Raw genomic sequence first — 24,411 nt, 5'->3', positions numbered from 1 at the left:
TCTAGAAGTGCTCCAGGCCACTTCTAGAGCCATGACCCTAATACGGGCTGTAATGGTTATGGCGCTTAGAGTGTTCCTTTAAGATAATTAAACCACAAGTGACACAACCGCTTAGACTTATTACAAAGTCATTTAACAAATTACCATACCTTGCATGCAGATAGGCTTTCTTGATGAGAATCTTCTTCTGTTGGGGAAAGTGGAAAAAACTATTAATATTTAACAAGATATATGGAGCCAGAAACACAGATTCCACAGAGTTCATGATCAGACATGATCGGTCAACAATAAACGTAGGATAGATTTCAAGGAAATAAAGACAGAATCATGGCAGTTATTTTTTTTTTGTAAATCTTTCTTTTATTATGGCATATGTGTATGGGGTACAGAATATAGAAAGGAGGTACATAGGGGTAACATACGTGGATGCGTACAAGATGATTTGTGTTACACTCCTAAGAAGGACTGCCATAGTTTTCTTTTTTTTGTATAACATGAATAAACACAGCGTTTCAGGTAAGTTAAGTGTCACATAGTAATCAAGGTAAATTATTAATACAGCTTGGTAAGCGAGAATCCTGAACAGATTAAAGTTAAACAGTGAGCAAGATAAACAAACATGTCTAGGACTAGTTGCTAGAGCAAGAAGTGTCTAATTGAGGCCGACATGTGTAGTTAAACAGGCAATTAATATACAGGCTTTTCATGTTCAAGTAACTCAGGGTTGTCTGGCTAGGTATGCAGAGTGATGCTGTCTCATGTGGTACTATGTGAACAGACTAGTTGAGATAGCATTAAAGTGGTAAGGTGATAACATCATAAGAGGAGAACAACAGTATATACTCTCAAACTATGTCGCTGGTTGCCACGGCGAGGCAGTAGCTTTAAGAGGTATGTCTCAAGTGGGGACTGGCTTCGTATTATGGTAGCGGTAGTGGTAGCACAGTAAGCACTCAGTATATAATAGCTAACACAGTAAGTCTGGAGTGTATAACAAGAGGCATGACAATACGTGGATAGCTGACAATATACTTTCCTAGCTGCCACTAAGTAGGAGCTATATCTGCTAAGTGGCGGGGGACAGGGCAGAATTAAGACGAGAAGGCCACATTCGATGTAGAGATCTGCTAGTGTGTATATAATAGCTGTGGTAAAACCTTACTATCGTGTAGTTGGACTGGTTAATCTGTTAGTGCGTCAGTAAAGATACATAACGAGAACAGTAGTGGAATAAAGGAATTAGTAACATCAGTGAGTGATTAAGGAAATGTGAGACATCACTGATCGGCCTTTGAGTGCGTTCCCCTGGGAGGGATATGATATGAGTCTCTTACGGCCGGGTCAGTGTACCATGGTGAGTGTCTCGCTTTAAAGTCCATAGTTCAGTAGGTCCGACTGTGTTTGCTGTGCCGCGGGCTTGATTATTGGCTGTGGGCCGCAGTCTGCTGGAATCCGGATCACCTCACCCGATGCCCGTTCTGGCGGTTCTGCATGCGTGTCCGAGTAGGCGTGAGTCGCACTGGTTCCCTCTGGGAAGGGTTGCCGACAGCGTCAGCAGGTGGGTCAGCGAGGAGTGGAGGTGGTCGATGCAGGGGGCTTCACCCTTCTTCCGGGCATAGTGTGGGGTTGGCACCTTGGAACCACAGACACGGTTGCCTCTCGGGGCCGGGTCTTTCCCATGGTGGGCGCTGTGGAGGGTCCTGGTGGTCATCCGCCGCCTGCGGCGGGCGGCCCTCCGGCGGTGTGGTCGGTGTATGGGAGGGAGTCTCCCGACATTCCCCTGCCCGGACTGGTGTACCGCCCGTCGGTGCGTGGCGGTTGTTCCTGGGGGTCTGCCTTCTCTGCTTCGCAGTTTGGGGCTGCCTCACCTCTGCCATGCGTTTAAAGTTGTGGTGTGCCATCCGCTCATTTAACATCTTCCAGAACCGGTTAAACAGTGTGTCTAGCCGCTCGTGTAGAGGCTGGGTGGAGGCTTGTTCATTGGTTGGGCCCGATGTCGCCATTTTAGGTGCAGTCATTTGGTTTCTCGTTTTGCATTCTCTGTTGATCTCACTTCTTATATTTAAATCAGGCTTCGGGTACATGCATGTGTGGACCAGGATAACCCCCACTGGTCCTGGGGGGGGGAGTTGAGAGGCCCGATGCTGCGGGTGCCGCTGGTTTTGGCGGGTCGGGAGAGCGGCCGTCTCTCCCATCCGCCATGCGTTGTAGGCCCCAGGTTCTCGGCCCGGATTAACAGCGTGTTCTCCGGCTTGAAAGGTGTCAATCTGTGCCCTGGTTTGCATAATGCCGGTTGCCGTAGTGGAGGGACCGGATCGGGTAAGGTATCCTCCGTTTTTCGCCGAAAATCGGGCCCAGACTCGGGAGCTCGCTCTCATGGCAGTTATTTTACATGCTGGCCCAATATAGAATTAAAGGATCACTATAGTGTCAGGAAAACAAAAATCGGTTTTCCTGACACTATAGTACCCTGAGGGTGCCCCCACCCTCAGGGTCCCCCTCCCGTGGTGCTGAAGGGGTTAAAACACCTTCAGTTACTCACCTTCTTCCCCCGCCGGGCTCCCCTACCTCTCCTCCCCTGTCTGACGTCAGTGCAGCAGAATGCGCATGCACGGCAGTGCCGCGCGCGCATTCAAAATGTCCATAGGAAAGCATTTTTCAATGCTTTCTTATGGACGCTCTGCCTGATGGAGGCATAATATGCCTCCAGCGTTGCAGATGCGCCTCTAGTGACTGTCCGGAAGACAGCTACTAGAGGCTGGCTTAACCCCAAATGTAAACATAGCAGTTTCTCTGAAACTGCTATGTTTACAGCAGGCAGGGTTAACCCTAGAGGGACCTGGCACCCAGACCACTTCATTGAGCTGAAGTGGTTTGGGTGACTATAGTGGCCCTTTAATAAAGCTGGTGAGGTAGCTCAGTTGGTAAATTCCCTGACTACAAAACCTGTTCACAAATCTCTTCTGAGGTCGATTAAAATGAGCACCATCAATTGGGTAATAATAACATCCATTACTATTCAGCTGCTGATTTAGTTAAATCTAAAGAGCGTGCGCTGAAATGCTTTGAGTCCATCTGGGAGAAAGGCCCTATATAAAAATTAATTATTATTATTAGAATGATTATAATAAATGTTAAAGATTATAAAATAGCTGGGGCTAAGGTGCAGCACTGCTACCAGCATTCACTTGTGCTGCTGTTACTGTAACCTTTTGGCACTCTCTAACCTGCATGGTCTCACGCTCTGTCTCCCTGACAGAGCCCCTGCCATTAAAATACCACCAGCCTGAGCTGCAGTTATTTAACGGATTGAGAGGACAGACTCGGTACCCGTTATTCAGATCTTTTACTGATATTGTACTCTCAATAAAGCCATATATATTTGTGGATGTTTTTTTTACTAGACCAGCCCAAATGCTGTGCAAATGTTATTACCCATGGTGGATCCTCTTTTTCCACCCATAGAATTAATCTGCATGTTGGCCACACACTTACCACTTTTCCTTCTATCCAGTGCAGTCTGGACCCGTTTCCTGAGAGACTCATCTCTGGACTGGGTGGCATAAGCCAGCGCATCGCAGCCCCGGTTATCTTTAGGCCGTGGATCCGCTCCCTTTGCTGTTAGCGCCTCTGCCGCCTGGATGTTGCTTTTCTCACATGCCAATATCAAGGCGGTTCTGATAAAGAAGAACACTTTATACTTTAAGTCTAAATCTTATTCCAGGTATACTCTTTTCCAGATGCTTGCCGTATGAAATGTACCAGGTCCTATTTCAGTGATGGCTGACTGTGCCACTGTACAAGTCTTTAGACTACATTCATGGAAATGCCCAGCCGACTTTAGGGCTACAGCTTTATCCAGGCTGGCTACCCACCATTCAAAATATATGCAACACTTGGGGATTTTTCTTTCTCACTGTCTGGCTTTCTGAATTTTCTATGATTTGTGTGTTTTTTTTTATTTATTTATTTTTTGAAGGGTGCTTGCATGGTGCTGGAGGGTTATTGTATTAAACAGTACGGCCATTCATACTGTAAGGTATCATGGAAATGAAGCCAAAGATGGTCAGAAATGGACGTCATGAATGGCACTGTCTTTTAGTAAATTAGAAACAAATGCAGTGGGTGGCTCGTGTTATGGTTCTTCAGCTTTGTTTAGTTTCTGTCCTCTGATGGGGGTGTGTGTGTGTGTGTGTGTTTCTGTGTGATGCACTAGGTTAAGGGATGTTAAAGATTGTAACATTATGGACTCACTTGTTTTCTCGGTCGGTCAGATTAGCCTGAGCGCCACGGTCTAGAAGGAGAGAGCAAACTGTGGGGTGATTACGCTCCGCTGCTACCATCAGTGGGGTTCGACCATCCTAGAAAGCGAGAGGTAAAAGAGAAGCAGTATAAATAAATCTTTAAGCTTTTTCTATTTTTTTTTTTTCTGCGAAAACACACACACTGTACTTTGATTCTCAATAAAACCCACTATAATGTTGAATCTCGATCCAACGTCTCCATGCCAAGCGAACTCAAGTGCTCTCTATGGGACACAAATCATGCTGTCTTTTTCCTACCCCTTGTGTATTTGTGCAGTGAGCTGACTTTTCCGTGTACATGTAAGGACGTCACGGACTAGGAAGAATATTGAAATAAATACCAGGAATGTTTATATAATTGTTTTGGCATATTAACAGACTATTGTAGGAAGAGGATATTGTAACATCTTTATGAAAATTCAGCACACTAAAAAAGATAGACGACACTCCACAAGGATAAATAAGTGGGTGCGTTTTTTTTGGTTTTTTTTTTAGGTGTGGGAGGAATCAGGTCAAGCATTCTAAAGCCCACAATGTAAACTAAATTAGGGGGTAGAATGTGTAAACATATGTCTACAATAATTATTTAGTTATTTCAGTATTAATTCCCTATAAAACGGTCTCTTTCCTCTCCTTGCTGTTAAAAATACTCTGTTCTATTAGGCTGCAGTCATGGAGCACACAACCCCTGTGTTTATTCTGTTTAGGATGCCATTGCCCTCTTGTAACGAAAATATACCCCAACTCGCAGGATTCAACTCAACAAAAGACCACACAGAGGAGAGATAAGTCTACCGGACCTTAGAATGGGCGGACTCGACATATATGAGAGGAGACAGAGTCAGGAACGATCCGAGGTCAAGGGTACAAAGAGACAGCGTAAACTAGCCGGGGTCTGGTACACAGTAAACAACAAGCCGGCAAACAGAACAGATAAGGATAAAGAGATAACGTAGTCAGAAACAAAGCCAAGGTCAATACGAAGGAACACAACTGAACACCACAAGCACTAAAGAGAACTGCAACAGAAACCACGATAGGGCAAGGATTAAGGGGAAAAGGTGAGTATAAATACCTTCTAAATTAATGTGATTGGCTCCTGTCATATCCACACCCCCAAAAGGTAAGTATATGGGGAGTGTGGCATGACAGGGGCCAATGGGAGTCTTTTGCCAATTTAGGCTCCCACTGTTTCTTTAAGAGCACGCCCGAGACCCGCGGCGCGCTCTTAGATTCAGGCGGGACACGTGCTTCTTGGGTCACTGCCCGCCTTCTTGTTGCGGCCGTCGAATGAGCCGCGCGCGGCTCGTGTAGCAGCAGGAACGCGCGCGGCTCGAAGAGAGGACCGCGGCCGGCCCCTGGATAAGGTAAGTAACGCTACACCTCTGGAATGTGTTGCCTCTCAGACATTTTGAACCTTGACCCCTTCTCTTCCCCCATAAGCTGGAAATCACAATATCGGTCACATTTGAGCGCATATTTCATAGAAGACCCCAGCAATTCTCTGCATTTCCTGTTCTTAGAATTGAGAGGTCAGAACTTGTTAGGCAAGCTCTGTCCTGAGCATCCAGTTTTTGCAAAATTAAACTCTCATTACGGTCAGCCAGCTTCTGAGTGTTCCCTATATTAGACGTTAACCCATTCAGGAAAGAATTCATGTCAACAGTAAGAAGAGTTAAACGTACATCATCTGCAGCATCGAGGACGGTGTCTTCTGAATCACACAGGAGTACCACGCTGGAGACACATCCAGAGGCAGCTGAAATAGATAATTCAGGTTTAAGGTGATCCTTCTCTACACACAAGAGTGAGCGACAAAAGATATTGCTGCTCGTCAGATAACAAGCAAATCCATGACCTTAATATTTCATCTATGTGGGTGGAAGGAAAATTAATTGGAGAATAACAAATGGTTAAAGCAGGATCCTCTAGGCACCATAACCGCACTTTCTTCTTGCCCAGGTTATGATCCAAGGAGGGCCCACAATGTGCCTATGACTACAGCAAGTTACAAATATATCTGCATCTGTAAGCCCACCCTGTCAATGTTGATTTTACAGGATAAAGCTCTTCCACCTCTTCTACTCATCCGAATAATTGTAAGGCATTTGCACACTTTAAAGGCCCCCCTCCATTTTTTAACAGAATCTTTCACAGTAAACTGTGATGGCGCCTGAGCTCCAATCACATCGGACAGCTCTGCTCTCCAAACTGTAAACGGAATGCAGCAACACTGAAGCTGAAATGAACAGAGATAGAAGTTCTGTCCATCCTATGTGACAAATGGAATTGCTGCCCCAGTACATGTGCCATAAACTCCTGGGAAGAAGAATAAGGGATAAGCGAAAATTAATGTACTCCAGGCAGTTTCATTGGGATTCCTTCTTGGTTATCAGACAGTTTTTTTTACCTCCTGTATCATATGAAGCCTACATACAGAGGGGCAGCATTTTACACTTAATACCATACAGCATGCTGACGTTTCAAGTGACTAGAAAAACATACAGGATCTGCCGTCTCTAAGTGTGTACGCAACCTACGTCCCAGAAAGGTAGACCGACACAGTGACACAAAGAAAAATTAAATATTAACCAAATATTAACCTGTGGATCAAATTGTAGAATGTACTCCAAAATAGCAGCTAAATAATTTCTATTTGGGTTGATTTTTGTTAACCATCTCCCATGTCAGGAGGCCACTTCTTTCCTGCTCACTCCTCCGTCTAACGTTATCTATCAACATCCATTAAAGGGATAAAATACTGAATGGGGAGAAATTCTGAGAATCAGTAAAACGTGATGACCTCCGGTAAATATAGTATTTAGGAAGATGACCGAGTCCTGTTAAATGTGTTCTCATAACGAGTTTAACTCACACCAAAGCTGACCTTCTTTTTGCCTGAACTCACCTGCACAGTGTAAAGGTGTCTGGCTGTGGAAATCTATGGAGTCCTCATGGGCACCGCGCTGTGAAAACAAACATGACCACGATTTAATGAAACCTCTGGCAACTGCCGAAATGAAATGCAAAAACAATGAGAATCTAGAACGGGAACTTTAAGATCAAAAGTGGAAATTGTTACCATCACAAAAAGAAAAATTACTCAAAAGGGACACTATGGTCACCAGAGCCACTACAACGTAATGTAGTTGTTCTGGTGTCTATAGTCTTCCTCTGCAGACTCAGAGAAAAGACTGTGTTTACATTGATGCCTAGTAACACTCAGACAGCGACTAGAGGTGCTTCCTGGGTCAGTGTTGCACAGTGTGCAGCATCTACGTTCAGTGTCTCAACGCTCTGCATGGAGATGTTGAACGCTCCCCATAGAGATGCACTGATTTATGTATTTTATCATTTGAAAGCCTTGTTTTTTTAAAAATTTTTATTTAAAGATTTTTGTCATGAGTTTAGACACCATATACCCCTCATGCACAGATTTTCTCCCAGTATACAGAGCGCAGGTGTAGATGGATATTCTAGAAGTCACTACTTCACACAGATGAAATGTGGATGCACATGGTTTAGACGTACCTGGAGTAGAAGCTTGACACAATCTGGATGGCAGTTGCTGGCCGCCAAATGCAAAGCGGTGTATCCTGCAAACATATCATTAGTTATATTACAATGTGGGACATATAACATGAATATATACATATGTGATAGATTTATATGACCCTAGCCTGAGAGAGATTTTTTTTTTTGTTTCCAATGTGGAGGAAAGAAAGTGTTGGCAGTTAGGGTTTCTGCTGAATAACTTTTGTAACTATACCAGCACTGACACAGTTAAACAGACATTACAAGCACCAAAATAACTTTAGCTTAATGAAGCGGTTTTGATGTGTAGATCATGCCCCTGCAGTCTCACTGCTCGTTTCCCTGCCATTTAGGAGTTAAACTTTGTTCATGCAGCCCTAGGCACACCTCCCAAGAACTCTTCCTGAAAAAGTTTAAATATGTTAGCTTTCCTTATAGCACAGTGTGTTTAATTTAGAATGTTGTATCACCTGCGACAGCTTTTTGTGTGGTTAAAGATTAGAACTTCTAAAGTAAACACACTGTGCTTTAAGATTTGATTTGAAAATGAAAACATTTTGTGTGAGTCACAGCCAGGAGAGGTGTGGCTAGAAGCACATAAACAGAAAAAAAAGTGATTTAATTCCTAAATAGCAGAGAATTGAGCATTGAGATAGCTGGGCCATATTCTATACACCAAAACTGCTTCATCAAGCTAAACTTGTTTTGGTGCTTAGTGTCCCTTTAACCCCTTAAGGACCAAACTTCTGGAATAAAAGGGAATCATGACGTGTCAGACACGTCATGTGTCCTTAAGGGGTTAAAGAACAACTAAATCCACCCAGACCACTTTATCTCAATTAAGTGGTCTGGCTGCAGTGGTCATTTAGTTTTAAAGCTTTTAATGAAAACATTACAGTCTTGTAGAAACGTAGGGTTAAATCCACCTCTAGTGGCTGTGTTTAAACCTTTTACTGCTAGCGGTGCACCTCCATCAGCATCACTGGCATGTCATTAGCCAGCCCTGGAACGAGTCCTGTGCTTTCTAATGTCAATTCTGTGCTTATTTCTATGCACAGACACTCATGCATTGGCTGAGAGTGGTCAGGATCGGCATCCAGCTGCTGTCGGCCAGTAGGATAGAACCCTCCATGCCCGGCATTACACAGTGGGAACACCTGGCATCATAAACATTACTCGTTGATGAATACACTACTATTCTGTTACAGTACATGTGACTCAGAGACCACATCACCTGCCCATCCTTATTTAATGGAACAAACACCGCTCTTAAGCCTAAAGAGTCTGGGCCTGACCACACTGTACACTGGAGATTTCTGCCTTAATCCTGATAGTCACAGCTATTCCCGCTGGACACCAGGGAGCTTGCTGGTAGGTTTATTTAGCATTTACTTAAATGTCTAGTTGGATATGTCTTGTAGGGCAGTGATTCTCACACAGATATCCTTTTAAAATGGCACAATCAAAACTGTGTAATGGAGCGGTTTTCATAGTAAGTGTCAAGTTGTAGGTTTTGAGGCAGTCAGAGACGGAATGTAGACCTTTAACCCCTTAAGGACACATGACATGTGTGACACGTCACGATTCCCTTTTATTCCAGAAGTTTGGTCCTTAGGGGGTTAAAATGTATTTTTTTACGTCCACATTAAAATGGTGAATTGAAATTAAAAAATCACTTTGGCTATTTAATTGATTATTTCTTTTCAAATAATTTTTATTAAAGTTTTACATATTTGTATAACAACAAGAATATAAACATTGTATTGGGGGTAGGAAGGGAAGGGAAACTTGGAAATGGAAAAGAGTAACCATCCAGTATTACAATAGGCATAACAGTGTATATGGCAAAAATAAAAATAATATGTTTTTACATCAATGCACTTTAATAACAAATATGTCAAAGACCATATGCAGTTTTGATTTTTTTCTTCCCACTTATCCCAATTGTAATAATTGATTATTTCTCTATTTAGGCTTGATATAATTGTGAACCTGATGAAGGTAAAAATAAAAAAAAGTAACATTTCAAATGTGGACACTTTTTTAATTTTAGGGGTGTCGAGACGTGGCCAGGACTGTTCTGGGAAATAGGTGACTTCCTAATAACAATTTATGTAACTAAAATTTAATTTAGTTTTAAACTCTCTTACTGTCTGGACTAGAGCCACGCAACAGGAAGTGATGGGTTTTAAACGGTCTGGGACAGGAAGTGACGCTGGCTAGCTCGGAAAGTGATGGGTTTGGCCCCCGAATCACCTCTAGACTTGATGGGAATGGCCCTTTTTGGAAGGAGTATTAACTCAGATCACTTTATAACCTCCTTGTTGAAAGCATTATAAACAGAGCCTATACTACCCCTTTTACCAGGGTTCTTAAGCAAAAGAGGAGAATAATTAAAGGATGACATTAATTTACCATCATCGGTTTTGGCGTTGATTTCTACTTTGTGGGATACAATTGCGTTTAGGCAGTCGGTGTGGCCCTTGGATGCGGCAAGGTGGAACCTGTAAATTCAAAATGATCATTAGATGAGTCTCGGACTGTGGGGTAATCACTTAATTGATTATTCAATATAATACCAACGCAAGCTAACATGCTAAAACATGGTGGAAAGGTCATATTAAGCTAGTTTGAGCAGGGTCCTCAATTACCTATTGTTCCGGTTACATTTTGTTATTGTCTCATTTGGTAAATTCCCCTCTTATTGTAAAGCGCTGCCTAATAAACTGTCACTATATAAATACCTATAATAATAATAATAATAATAATATTTGCCTTTAACACCCATATTGCTAACCATTCTGCCAGCTCTTCACATGGAATACTGCATTAAAAGAGGTCTCCAGGAAGTGTTAAACATACCCATTGCCAGAATTGTCTCAGATATTCCATGGAACTGGGACACAAAAAAAACAGGACTGTTCTCCCAGATCCAGGACACTTTGTAGGTATAAAAGGTGAAGTTGGAAATATTTTTCACACAAAACATAAAGTGTACATCCACCCACTGAACTAAAATAAACCGGATACTTTCCCTGACAGCATAATGTGTTTCAGGAGTAATCAGAATCCTCACTGATACCACAAAACAGAGAAAAGGCTGAAAAAGATCTAATTCAACAGCTTTTCCTCAGTCTCAGCTTTTCTTCTGTTTTTTTGAAATATTTTTAGCTTGTTTTCTTTCTAATTCAACTTTTTTTTTTTTTGGTCAAGCTGCGGCAACTTGCTGTTTAGTGAATAAAACCGTATATTATTCAGGAAGTAATCCTTTACAAATGTTCTATAGACAGACAGCTATTTATAAGAACATATTGAATAATTCAAAATAGTTTTTTAATGCAGTTTTTGAAAAAAAAAGACATCCTTAGGAGGGGGGAAAAGCCAGTAATTTTGGAGGGTACCTGATTTGCCCCTTTCAGCAGATATTAAGAATACATTTAAAGTAACTCTCTAATAAACATCAGCTTCTGGTATAAAGAAACGGCTCACAGTGTCTGATCACATGAGCATAACATAAAAGAGAGCCACACGAGGAATGGTCTGGATTAAAAATATATATATTTTCATCTTACAATGTGACAGAATTATCATAAATCCCATCACTAGAGTTGTTGTTGGGTTCCATAAACACCTGGGGCTTGAGCCCAACGAAAGATCCCATGACACCTACTTGACATATTACTGCCTTTCTATGTTACATCCCCTCTTCTCTACCTGTGAACGGTGTGCCGCTGCTCTCTGGGATCTCAATGGAAGCATAGCCAGAAAGAAGCACATGTTGAGCAGCCTGGTATTCAATTCAATCCCACCACACTACCTAACGAGTAGAGGGGTGTGCAGCAAAGTTCTGTACGCTGGTACTGCTTCCTGACAGTCACCTGAGGGGCACCACTGCCTCCCCCTTAGTAGTCTGGCAGAGTATTCTAACCGTGTGCTTTATTTTCATATTAACCAGCTGCTTGGAATAACTGTAAATTCTTCAACCCCCTAGCAACACCTATGCCCATCACACTGTTTAGGATGGCATGGAGTTGGCAACTCCATGTTCTAGTATCATATCTTTAAATGTTTACATTTCAATACACAACACAATCTGTCTGCTATCTTTATGATTAATTTAAGTGTTTGTTTTTTCCTTTTCAGATGAGCTCTATAGTAAACGGCACCCACCCGGCTCCCACAGATATTTAAAACAAACGTACGCAGATTGTCCTTTTGGGCTTGCCTTGGTGGGTCGGATGGGCTTCTTGGCAAGAACAGATGAAACTCTCTTAGCATCTCCTTTCTCCACCGCTTCAAAGAGCTTCTGGTCATGTCGGTTCCATTTGTCCACCTGTAGAAGACAAAGTACAGGTATGTCACTATTTTCATATTCACAAAAAAATGTAATGATAAGAGTGCCTTCCTCCCCTAACAGTTTGAGGCTAACCAAGATCCCATATATAGAGAGTCTGAAATACATTTCTGTAAAATCATTTGTAAAATGTGCTCTAGGTTCCTATCTGGTACACAAATGGATGAACTGCTATATAAACATAAAGGGTCACCAGTCATAGTAAGGTATGTTGAGCAAAATGCCTGGTCTATATGCTTGGTTTGGTTTGCCAACTATGCCTCCATAGCTGAAGATGGGTACTTTGTGAATTCCATACCACTCGTTGAATTTCAACGATGGTTTGCTTGTATAGATGAGATTGATGAGAACCGAATTATTGCTGTTTTTTGTAACCCTTCTTAAATTCATCCACACAATGGGAAAATGGAAACTGTATAGGACTGACAAGAGAATGGCAAACTATGAATGCTTCGTAACTACATGTGTAATTTCCTGGTTAATCCACTAGAATTTCCCAGAATAGTAAATAAACCCCAGTATCCAACGCCGATAATATATTGTGAACTAAAATATGTCTGTCAACGAAGGCTGGTGTGAAGTGACCCACCTAGGTAGGTTAAGGTAGGTCAATTTCCTTGATTAAAAGGTACAGTTAAACAAAGTAAAATGACGCACGCACGCACGCACGCACACACACACAGCAAAAATCTAACTTGTGACATTTTCTGTCTATTCATTTAGAGCAATAATACTTGACTCCTGGGTTAAAACTCCCAAATAGTTCCCAGAGCTATTTTAATGGGTTAGAACAGGAAAACATATTCATGACAAAGTACCCTTAATAAATTTGGTTTTGGTTTCTATCAATCAGCCCTGCCTTCTTCAGTGAATGGGGATACTTTGACACCACAAACAGTTAGTTAGCTTACCCTGAGTTTATTTTATATCCTCTATCACCATCATTTTTTTTTTTTTTTTTTTTTTTATAGCGAAACGATTTGCCAAATTAAAGGTATTGTCAAATTTTTGTCACAGCGGAAAAAAAGTATAACTTCACATTTTCTTAACCCCTTAAGGACACATGACATGTGTGACATGTCATGATTCCCTTTTATTCCAGAAATTTGGTCCTTAAGGGGTTAAAGGGACACTATAGTCACCTGAACAACTTTAGCTTAATGAAGCAGTTTTGGTGTATAGAACATGCCCCTGCAGCCTCACTGCTCAATCCTCTGCCATTTAGGAGTTAAATCCCTTTGTTTATGAACCCTAGTCACACCTCCCTGCATGTGACTTGCACAGCCTTCCATAAACACTTCCTGTAAAGAGAGCCCTATTTAGGCTTTCTTTATTGCAAGTTCTGTTTAATTAAGATTGTCTTATCCGCTGCTATGTTAATAGCTTGCTAGATCCTGCAAGAGCCTCCTGTATGTGATTAAAGTTCAATGTAGAGATTGAGATACAATTATTTAAGGTAAATTACATCTGTTTGAAAGTGAAACCAGTTGTTTTTTTCATGCAGGCTCTGTCAATCATAGCCAGGGGAGGTGTGGCTAGGGCTGCATAAACAGAAACAAAGTGATTTAACTCCTAAATGACAATGAATTTAGCAGTGAAATTGCAGGGGAATGATCTATACCAGGCCTGTCCAACCTGCGGCCCCCCAGATGTTGCCAAACTACAACTCCCATGATTCTTTCAATTAAACAAATAGCCAGGGAATCATGGGATTTGTAGTTCAGCAACATCTGGGGGGCGGCAGGTTGGACAGCCCTGATCTATATACTAAAATTGCTTTATTTAGCTAAAGTAATTTTGGTGACTATAGTGTTCCTTTAACCCCTTAAGGACCAAACTTTTGGAATAAAAGGGAATCATGACGTGTCACACACGTCATGTGTCCTTAAGGGGTTAAACTAAAAGCTACTAATTGCGATCACGTTACAACTTTTTGTTTGTGGACAAAGAGAGGCCAATGCTGTCTATCCTTAATCAGACCTCATATAGTTATGAGATAAATATACAATCAACCATTGTTCTCTGAGATAAACAATGGGTTAAATTTCTACACATTTTTAAACTGGAAAAAAAGTTGGTGCCAGTTCATTGTTTTGATATCAGAATGTATTTATTTTTCAGGTAATATACCGTACTTCATATTCTGCTTCGTGCCTTGATCTCTGTACGCATTTCCCTTTAAACATTCTTAAAGAAATACATTGTGTTGGTTGTTGATACATCGCTTAGATCTTGTCAAACCTAGGCTTTCCACTTGTTAATCTGCTTCAGATTTCATTTCTGGACCATGAAGGCATCACAAAATCTTTGCAGATCTCGCCTCCCACTAACTTTCTAACAAAGGACACAAAGGCCCAAAGCAGGAGGTGTCACTAGTGTGTACTTTTGTCCCCCCCCCCCCCCTCACAGCAGACGGTAGGCTCTGAGCCACCTCCCCATGCCCAGCTGCTCAGGGCGTCACAAACTATACAGAAGATAAGACCTGGTAGGTTGCTGACATCTGTTCCATACGTAGCCTGTCTCCAGAACCAGGCAGATGACTGGGCACAGTGTCACCAGCGGTCGGCAGAGTACGGCCAGTGAGCGAGCCATTATGCTCACAGTAAATAGGAAGAGATTAGGCAAAATGTCACTGTCCTTCTCCACCAAAAATTAAAGGAATATTAGATGTAAATAATTTTTCTGTTTTAAAATAGGTTGGTTTATTGCGTGCTAACCATCATTTGTGATTATACACCATATTTGTGGCGACAACAGATTTATCAATCTTTCTGCCATTTTTTGCAACCATAAACTGTTTCACTTCCCTTTTTTTCCGTCACTCTAAATTGGGTGGTTTTCCGAAATGGAAATTTTTCTGCAAAAGCTGTCATTGTTTATTATGAAGAACACGGTCACCTTTTATAACACTTTAATAAATATTATCAAAGTAAAGACGCAGTTTAACTGCCACTTTTCAGAACACGTTGATAAATATCTCCCATAGAAGGTGACCGACTAAATCACGGACTGTCCTCTCTCTCGGCAGCGCTGTATTCTGCCAGCGACCGTAATCTGCTCCTACCAGGGTTTGGCGATTGGCAGCTCAGAGCAAATCTGATCTTCCCACCAGCCTGTGAAGCTACAGAGTGCCCTACAAGGACCAGTGGTCTAATCAAACGTCTAATTGGCCATACATACTACAGTGGTATAGGGGATATAATAACGCATGCATTCAATGGGTTTTTCTTTACAGTACCCTGCTTTCTTGGCTGCAAAAATAATTCAATTTCATTGTAAATAGGTCTGACTGGGTTTGAAATGTCTTGTCGCCTGTAACAATGTGCACTAGATTAAACCTTGTCTAGATAGACAGCATGAAGCTCTACCCAATATATAACCCTAAGATTTAATCCTGGTACTCAAGATGTTTGAGGACTGCAGTGCAGTGTTGGAGCCGGATAGAAGGAACACAGACCCAGAGAGCATTGTTAGAGCCGGATAGAAGGAACACAGACCCTGAGAGCAGTGTTAGAGCCGGATAGAATGAACACAGACCCTGAGAGCAGTGTTAGAGCCGGATAGAAAGAACACAGACCCTGAGAGCAGTGTTAGATCTGGATAGAAAGAACACAGACCCTGAGAGCAGTGTTAGATCTGGATAGAATGAACACGGAGCCTCAGAGCAGTGTTCGATCTGAATAGAAGGAACACAGATCCTGAGAGCAGTGTTCGATATGGATAGAAGGAACACAGACCCGGAGACCAGTGTTTGATCTGGATAGAACGAACACGGACCCTGAGACAGTGTTGGAACCATATAGAATGAACATGGACCCTGAGAGCAGTGTTAGATCCGAATAGAAGGAACACGGACCATGAGAGCAGTGTTAGAGCTGGATAGAATGAACACAGACCCAGAGAGCATTGTTAGAGCCGGATAGAAGGAACACAGACCCTGAGAGCAGTGTTAGAGCCGGATAGAATGAACACAGACCCAGAGAGCATTGTTAGAGCCGGATAGAAGGAACACAGACCCAGAGAGCATTGTTAGAGCCAGATAGAATGAACACAGACCCAGAGAGCATTGTTAGAGCCGGATAGAAGGAACACAGACCCTGAGAGCAGTGTTAGATCTGGATAGAAAGAACACAGACCCTGAGAGCAGTGTTCGATCTGGATAGAATGAACACGGAGCCTCAGAGCAGTGTTCGATCTGAATAGAAGGAACACAGATCCTGAGAGCAGTGTTCGATATGGATAGAAGGAACACAGACCCGGAGACCAGTGTTTGATCTGGATAGAACGAACACGGACCCTGAGACAGTGTTGGAACCATATAGAATGAACATGGACCCTGAGAGCAGTGTTGGAACCGGACAGAATGAACACTGACCCTGCAAGCAGTGTTAGAGCTGGATAGAATGAACACGGACCCTGAGAGCAGTGTTAGAACTGGATAGAAGGAACACGGACCCTGAGAGCAGTGTTAGAACTGGATAGAAGGAACACGGACCCTGAGAGCAGTGTTAGAACTGGATAGAAGGAACACGGACCCTGAGAGCAGTGTTAGAACTGGATAGAAGGAACACGGACCCTGAGAGCAGTGTTGGAACCGTATAGAATGAACATGGACCCTGAGAGTAATGTTGGAACCATATAGAATGAACACGGACCCTGAGAGCAGTGTTGGAACTGTATAGAATGAACACGGACCCTGAGAGCAGTGTTGGAACCGTATAGAATGAACATGGACCCTGAGAGCAGTGTTAGATCCGGATAGAATGAACACTGACCCTGAGAGCAATGTTAGATCCGTATAGAATGAACACGGACCCTGAGAGCAGTGTTGGAACTGTATAGAATGAACACGGACCCTGAGAGCAGTGTTGGAACCGTATAGAATGAACATGGACCCTGAGAGCAGTGTTAGATCCGGATAGAATGAACACGGACCCTGAGAGCAATGTTAGATCCGGATAGAAGGAACACGAACCCTGAGAGCAATGTTAGATCCGGACAGAAGGAACACGGACCCTGAGCGCAGTGTTGGATCCGGATAGAAGGAACACGAACCCTGAGAGCAGTGTTGGATCCGGATAGAAGGAACACGAACCCTGAGAGCAGTGTTGGATCCGGATAGAAGGAACACGAACCCTGAGAGCAGTGTTAGATCTGGATAGAATGAACATGAACCCTGAGAGCAGTGTTAGATCCGAATAGAAGGAACACGGACCATGAGAGCAGTGTTAGAGCTGGATAGAATGAACACGGACCCTGAGACCAGTGTTAGAAACGGATAGAATTATCACATACTCTTTAATAAGTTTAAAGAGAAGGAGCGAGTTCAAACTCATGATTGTTGATCGATATGGTTCTATAAGATAACTCGGTAACACTACACAACATACCGTGTGGGCACATTCCCAGAACAATGTCTATTTTACAAATACAAATCAAGATCTTTTCTTAATATTATTATTGTTATTATTAATTTGTTTGTTACCCGATTTATTTACTCTAGAAACCAGTAATTAATACCTTCAATATGCAAAACCCGTTTGTTTTGTATTTCTAAATCTTTCGTAAAGCATCGCTTTTGGGGGGAGGGGGGGAGGTTAATAAACCTAACTGTGACTGATTTAGAACGCTCCCCTCCTCTTGTGAGCAACTGTCCATGATGACTTATAATTAGAACAGCTACTGTTTTATATTTCCTATAAACCGCATATTTGAGTGCTCTGAATGTAAAATATAAAAAAAACATAATTCCTAATCCACACATGGGTTAGCTTTCAAGGTGGTAATCTGTCTGATCACGTGCTACGTAAAGTCCCAGACAGATAACCCTTAGGGCTACCAACCAAACCACTTCTTCTTAAACAGCTAAAACGTGTAATATATTGGAATGTATTTCCTCCTGTGTAATCACTTTCTACTTCCTTTAGATTGTTGGTCATGTTGGTCTGCTCACCTTGTTGACTTTTATATTCCTGGTATAGAGCAGCACAAAATGTGTTAGTGCTATTTAATCCAGGGCTTGACAAATTTGCTTTGAATCTAGGAGCCAGCTATAAAAGTTAGGAGCCAGTTTGTTTTTGTAAACTTACAAGGCTTTATCTTCAATGACAAAAATACAATTCTTAAAGGGACACTATAGTCATCAGGACCACTACAGCTTAATGTACTTGTTTGGGTGTCTACAGCCTGTCTTTGAAGACGTTTTAAGGTAAACACTGCCTTTTCAGAGAAACGGCAGTGTTTACAGTGCTGCATACTAACACGTCTAGTGGCTGCCACTCAGACGACCACTAGAGGTGCTTCTTATTTCAGTGCTGCATTTTGTGCGACACTTACATTTAGCATCTCCCTGCTTTGCACGGAGGCACCAACATTGCCCACAGAAATGCACTGATTCAATACATCTCAATGAGGAGATACTGATTGGTGCAGCCTTTGGCAGCGCATGCACAATAGCTTCCCGATACTTTCCTATGGGAAAGCATTGGATTGGCTGAGATAAAGCTTTATAATCTCAGCCATAGAGGCAGGGCCAGCCGCAGAGATACTGGCATGGGGTGGGAAAAAAGGTGAGTAAAAAAAAAAATCTTTTGTATGCGTTCAGAAGGGGGCTAGTCACCTAAACACACACACACACACACACACACACACTTTTATGTTTTAATTCAACTTAAATCCACCTAGCCTTCCTACCTTTGGGACAGCTAGAGTGGATCGGCTTACCCTGGAGTCTAGTGGGTGGCCGGCTGGAGGAGAGTGGAGGTGGGCGGTGAGGGAGCGGTGATGTTCCACCTCTGCTCCCTCGCTCTCCGCTTAGTTATACCGGGGCCGGAGTTATGTGGTTTCCCAGCTAGAATCTTCACTCTGACATCAAACATGCCTTCTGATATAATACAGAAAGAGCATTCGTTAATGCGAATGAACTTGTTTTGGTAGAATGACGTATTATGAGTTCACGTTTTCTCTTCCTTGATCCAGTACCTCAGGAAAAGATATTCCAGCAGCAAGCATCTTGCGCTTTACTGGGATCAAGATCTTATTTGAATGAACTCAAAGCACCATAACTACTACAGCCTTATTTAGTGGTTATGGTGCCAGGACTGTCCTGGCACCCTACTAGTGTAAGTAGGAATTCCATCTATGAATAGTTTGACAACTTACCTGGGATCCTCTGGGTGCAGGTCACCTCCTGCACCCAGAAGCTCTCTGCATTGAACTAATCAAAGGGTGCCATCAATGGCTGAGAGTGTTCTGCTGACGGTCTCAGCAAACGAGCTGGTCCTGGATGGGCAGGGCTTAGCTCTGTAGAGCCAACAGAAGCTCCTTGCTCCCCCTGGGTGGTCCCCAGCTAAGTTGCAAAACTGTTTATAAACAATCGGACTACTTACCCTGAGAGGGTGCCAGGATAATCACTACAGGTACCCCTTTGTCATTCACTGGGAGAGGTTTATAATATTATTGCTTAAAAAAAAAAAAAAAAAAAAAAAAAATTGGAAACCAAATTTCAACAATATGGTGCTGGAATATATATTTAGGTCCCCAGATCCCCTTTCTGTGGAGATAAAAGATTGTAAACTTGCCATTTCTCCATAGCTGCGCCACCTCCAGGGCTGAGATCAGCAATCTTAATGATCTCATCCAATCCAATGCTTTACCATAGGAAAGCATTGGGAGGCTACTCAAAATGTCACACTGCACCAATCAGCATCTCCTCATAGAGATGCAATGAATCAATGCATTTCTATGCAGAGTGTGTAGACTCTGAACACAGGTGCGGCATATTGTACAGTACTCACTATCACTAGAGGTGTTCCTAGGCAGCAATGTGAATGTTGACAGTGCTACAACTGCAGGGGCAGGCAATAGACACCAGAACCACCACATTACATCTGGTGACTATAGTGTCCCTTTAACATTCTACAGCTTTCCATGTCGATTGCTTCCTATTCAGACCTTTGCCTCTTTTGGTTTTTTTTGTTAGTGTTTTTGCTAACTCGAAGGGGGAGAATTATCCAAGTATTGTTGTCCTAAATTTGGGACACTTGGAAACAAGTGGAATCAGCAGGCACATTCCATTGGCTACTATGATCCCTTTACAACTTTGTACCACTTTTCACAACAGCACGCACTTTAAGCTCCTCCAATGAACCTGGTGACCGCTATAATCCTCAGTACAGACCTCAAGCCCCACAATTTGCATGGTTGGACATAGACCCTTGTTTTACAGAGGGGCTTGTCATTGTCGTCCATTACTGAAACATCCAACACAAAAAAAAAAACTTACGAAAAATCATCTGTATCACTCCTGCATTATAAAGCACACATGGTGTCTGTAAATATTACCATTCAGTTATTTATTATTTTTTTTCTATGGAATATAGAACATTTTTTCAAGCTCTGTTTTGTTGAATGATGGTTCAAGGAGAGCCTTTAATCGAAAGTTTGGGTTGGACTTTCTTGTGTCTTGCAGAAAACCAAAGTGTATCCACAAGAGTCTGCGGTGGTTTGCGGGTGACCTAATCTACACTTTTTACTGCTTTCACACTTTTTGTGAGTGTAATATGTGCAGTTATCCATGCACACCACGCCAATTCTAAAACTGAGAGATGTATGAGGCGCCTAACAGAACGCACAAAAAAAAAGTGACATTCGTCTTTTGGAATCCAACTGACATTCATCGCAGACCGTGAGGTCAATGGACATGGTACAAATAAATATTTGATTTGCGCTGGAGCAGGACAGGAGTTTGGTCTGTAGACAAAAATAACATTTAAAAAAAAAAATAATTTGGATAGCACAGTTTATTCTTTCCACTAAACTAGTCTAGAATTTATGGTGTTTTCTAATGCAACTAAATTAGTACCTTCTCTGCTTATTTTATTCCAGGAAAACAGCATTTTGTACATTCCCTAGGTCAATGGCATTTGTTACAGACACGCACTGAATGCAGATCAAAAGGTCTTTTCATGTACAAACCTCCCAATTACAGCCAAAATCTATTTCTGCTTGCATCCGCAATCAGGGTGCCAAAAATATTTTTCTTCTGTCCGCAACCATTATTTAATAAACTGGAGGATGGGATGTTTTTTTTGTTTTGTTTTTTCATCTTTGGCATTGAGAGCAGTGCACAGATTGATTGCAGACATGGAGGTTTGATCTATCTGTGGACATGGAGTCCAAGAATATGATTCTCTATGTAAACATTGGGAGTGCAAAAAGAGCCCCTGATTGTTTGCAAATGCTAGGGATGTTTAGAAAGGTACCTTTGAAGAGCGGATTCTCAGAATAGCTAGACGCTGTATATATAGGAACTGTATATGGTGCAACTGCATTTTGCCAATGTTTTGTTTCCCTCCCGCTCCCCCACCCCATTTTGTTTTTTGTTAAAGATGTCGAGAAACCATGCAGTGTTTTCAAATGTAAGCTCTTGTGTTCAGAGCCCAGCTAGCTTTTTGTTCCATTATCTGTTTGAAAATGCCACCGATTGACACGAATTGTGTAGGCCATGTACAGTAATGCAGGACACGCTGGCACAAAACATAATAAACTGCTTCTGATCGGGAACTCCTTTTCATTCTCTTTCAGGGATAAGAGTTCTAAGTTTACAACCTGCTCAAATTATAAAATGATTTACCTGTGCTTTAAAACATTTTACGGAGCTCTCTTTGTTTATATATAAAGAACCAACAGATTTAACAACAGAGTAAAATGGAGGTTGGCATGTGCATTTATAAAGTATGAGTACAGTCAATACAAAGTTTGTCCTCCCGAGCTTATAAAATAAATGAATATCACTCAGTCAGAGCATTGCCAGACAGAATGAAAAAATTGGGACACCAAGTTTTTACATCAGGGGTGCCCATAAGGTACATCCCGAGATGTCAGAGAATTACAACTTCCTTGATGCTTTGCCTGCCTTTACAATGACAAAGCATCATGTTAGCTGTAGTTGTACAATATCTGGGGGGGTCTACCTTTTGGGCACCCCTCCTCTAGATGATATTCACAGTAAATACAAAGCCAGCGATATGGACCTCTCACACCCATCTGGTGATTGCATTAACAATGTAGACACCACATTAATATTACTTATTATGAGTTGAACCTATGAACTACCATTAAACTACACCGTGAAAGGACAAATGCTCCAATTATCTACCTGGCAATCAACGAAGGAGAGTATCTCAGCAACATGACCTATGTATCAAATGCTGGAGAAAACTTTGATTGCTTTACGTGGGGAAGAAACCAATCTTTCTATGTTCTCGGTGTACTTTCTCTTAAATCTTGAACGAAATATGCCTGATCAGTCCACAATATGGACTAGAAATCATATATTTGCCCTCACGCTGCATTGCCTTAAGCACCTGCAATTGGGCTTGAAACCTTGCCACTGGCATGTACACAAAGATTATTATTTATTTTCATTATATTTTTATTGTTCTACGTATATAAACCTATGGTACTGCTGTACCCAAGAGCAGATTAATATCATTAAACTTAGTGGCTGGCATTACATATTGATGAACCAGCCTCATTGTGCCCAAGGCTGCCATACCACCCAAAATGGGGAGCAGATCTGAGACTGGCATGTTGGGTATGTCATACCAATTCCCTGTTAGCAAACACCCATCATACTTTGCACATATTCTATCATACAAATGATATAGGTATGAGTTTGATAATATCAACGTCTCCGATTGATGGCGCCTCAAGTGCGCAGCTCGTACTAAGTACGTAATAACCAAGCGAGTTGATACAGTTACCCTTTTGGGAGACTAAGCAACAAAGCAGTCAGAGGCAATTCAGTGCAATTCAGTGTGAGAAGAGAAATATCTGTAAATTTTAACGCCTTTTGAAAGAGTTTAGAAGTTATGTGAGCAGGCCTGTTGGAACAACCGGTCATTAGGTGCTTAAAACCTTCCCAGCCGTGTAATTCAATGCACACACCTTCTACAGCGTTACATACACAATGTAAATACTATGCGCTGAATTTACTGAACCAGGGATTGTGGAGGAATCTAAAGGGGGTTTGCAAATTGTACAACAGAATAGTTGAATTAGGACAAATGTTTACATTTGTTCTAGGTTACCTACTATGGCACAGTGTTGGCAATTCCCTTGTCAATTCTACAGAAAAGTCAACGTAGGGAATAAACTTGTTTTTACTTAATCTCTATCAATGGATCGTCTGCGATTTGTAAACTCTCTCTCCTTTTAGTGCAGATGTTAGGTAGTCCTCATTTCCCCTTTAGTAAAGAAGAACGATGGAAGACGTCTAGCACTGTATTGAATTAAAATCCTGGCTCCCCCGAGCAATGTATGGTTTCTACATGCCAGGACTTAAAGGGGCATTCCGGTCATTCCCCATATAACAGACCATTAAAATACTCTGGATACAAATGAAGCAGAATCGGAATATGGATTGTCGCACACAAGTCAGTTTTCGAAGTGGAAAACCGGTTTAGAATCGGGTGGCATTATGAAGCACCAACTGTTGTTGAACTTTGTTCCCTGTGATTCTATGGCAGCCGTATACTCTTTGGTAGAGAAAGATGTAATACCATCTCTTTCAGTATGTAAATTCCCTCTCAAACCAAGAATGGACGTACCTTAGAGCACACCGAGCAAGTGCCAAGTAAGCTGCTGATGATGTCCACACACATGCGCTCAGTCTCCTCACTTGAGCGATGCCAATGTCCACTCAGGACAATGCTGAAAATTCCTAGGCTTGGTCGTTCCGTAGGCTCGGAACCCCCAACCAGATGAATAAATCAATTCTAAACCAGCCTGAAACTCAAAATATTATTCCATACATTTTATAACGTCTGTGTTTAAAGATTGAACTAAAAACGTATTCACACAGCGTTTGCAATGTCGGAATTCCATCACAGACTGCATCATAATGCGTGACAAGATCTGTCATTTTTAAAACCACTTTACAAACAAGTCGAAGGTCATATAATAGGTTACAGTTGGAAAGTAAACAGCACTACATGTATCTTAACGTATCCATTATTATAAATATTTGCCTGTCACCCTGGCCTAATAACGCTTTCTGTTTGTATACAACAAACAACATGATGAGGCTAATGGCATCTCGTCTCGCCCTGTCTGCAGCAACAGTTAGGAGACGTTTGTTAGTTACAGAGGTTTAAATGTTAATTGCCCTATGCTTAATTCCAAATACATGGCAGGGTTTTTTTTAATTCTATCCTA

At 42.0% G+C, this 24,411-nt stretch overlaps 2 protein-coding genes across 2 annotated transcripts in view; both read right to left on the bottom strand.

Moving 5' to 3' along the window:
- The window catches only part of ARHGEF2 (Rho/Rac guanine nucleotide exchange factor 2), a 602,646-nt gene that overhangs the window by 237,817 nt on the left and 340,418 nt on the right, over positions 1 to 24,411 (bottom strand). The gene's annotated exons all lie outside the window — the stretch shown is intronic.
- The window catches only part of ANKRD35 (ankyrin repeat domain 35), a 41,247-nt gene that overhangs the window by 15,286 nt on the left and 1,550 nt on the right, over positions 1 to 24,411 (bottom strand). The window contains exons 2-10 of the mRNA XM_063440044.1: positions 12,041 to 12,171; positions 10,254 to 10,342; positions 7,836 to 7,900; positions 7,213 to 7,270; positions 5,990 to 6,063; positions 4,255 to 4,361; positions 3,496 to 3,677; positions 1,462 to 1,478; positions 423 to 452 (exon numbers count right to left, since the gene is read on the bottom strand). Of these exons, the coding sequence (XP_063296114.1) occupies positions 423 to 452; positions 1,462 to 1,478; positions 3,496 to 3,677; positions 4,255 to 4,361; positions 5,990 to 6,063; positions 7,213 to 7,270; positions 7,836 to 7,900; positions 10,254 to 10,342; positions 12,041 to 12,171 (753 nt within the window). The remainder of the gene's footprint in view (positions 1 to 422; positions 453 to 1,461; positions 1,479 to 3,495; positions 3,678 to 4,254; positions 4,362 to 5,989; positions 6,064 to 7,212; positions 7,271 to 7,835; positions 7,901 to 10,253; positions 10,343 to 12,040; positions 12,172 to 24,411) is intronic.

Source organism: Pelobates fuscus, chromosome 13 (assembly GCF_036172605.1).
Source record: "Pelobates fuscus isolate aPelFus1 chromosome 13, aPelFus1.pri, whole genome shotgun sequence".
In the NCBI taxonomy this organism is placed as follows: domain Eukaryota; kingdom Metazoa; phylum Chordata; class Amphibia; order Anura; family Pelobatidae; genus Pelobates; species Pelobates fuscus.
The sequence above is the reverse complement of the archived record's forward strand: the minus strand, read 5'-3'. Positions and strand labels throughout refer to the sequence as shown.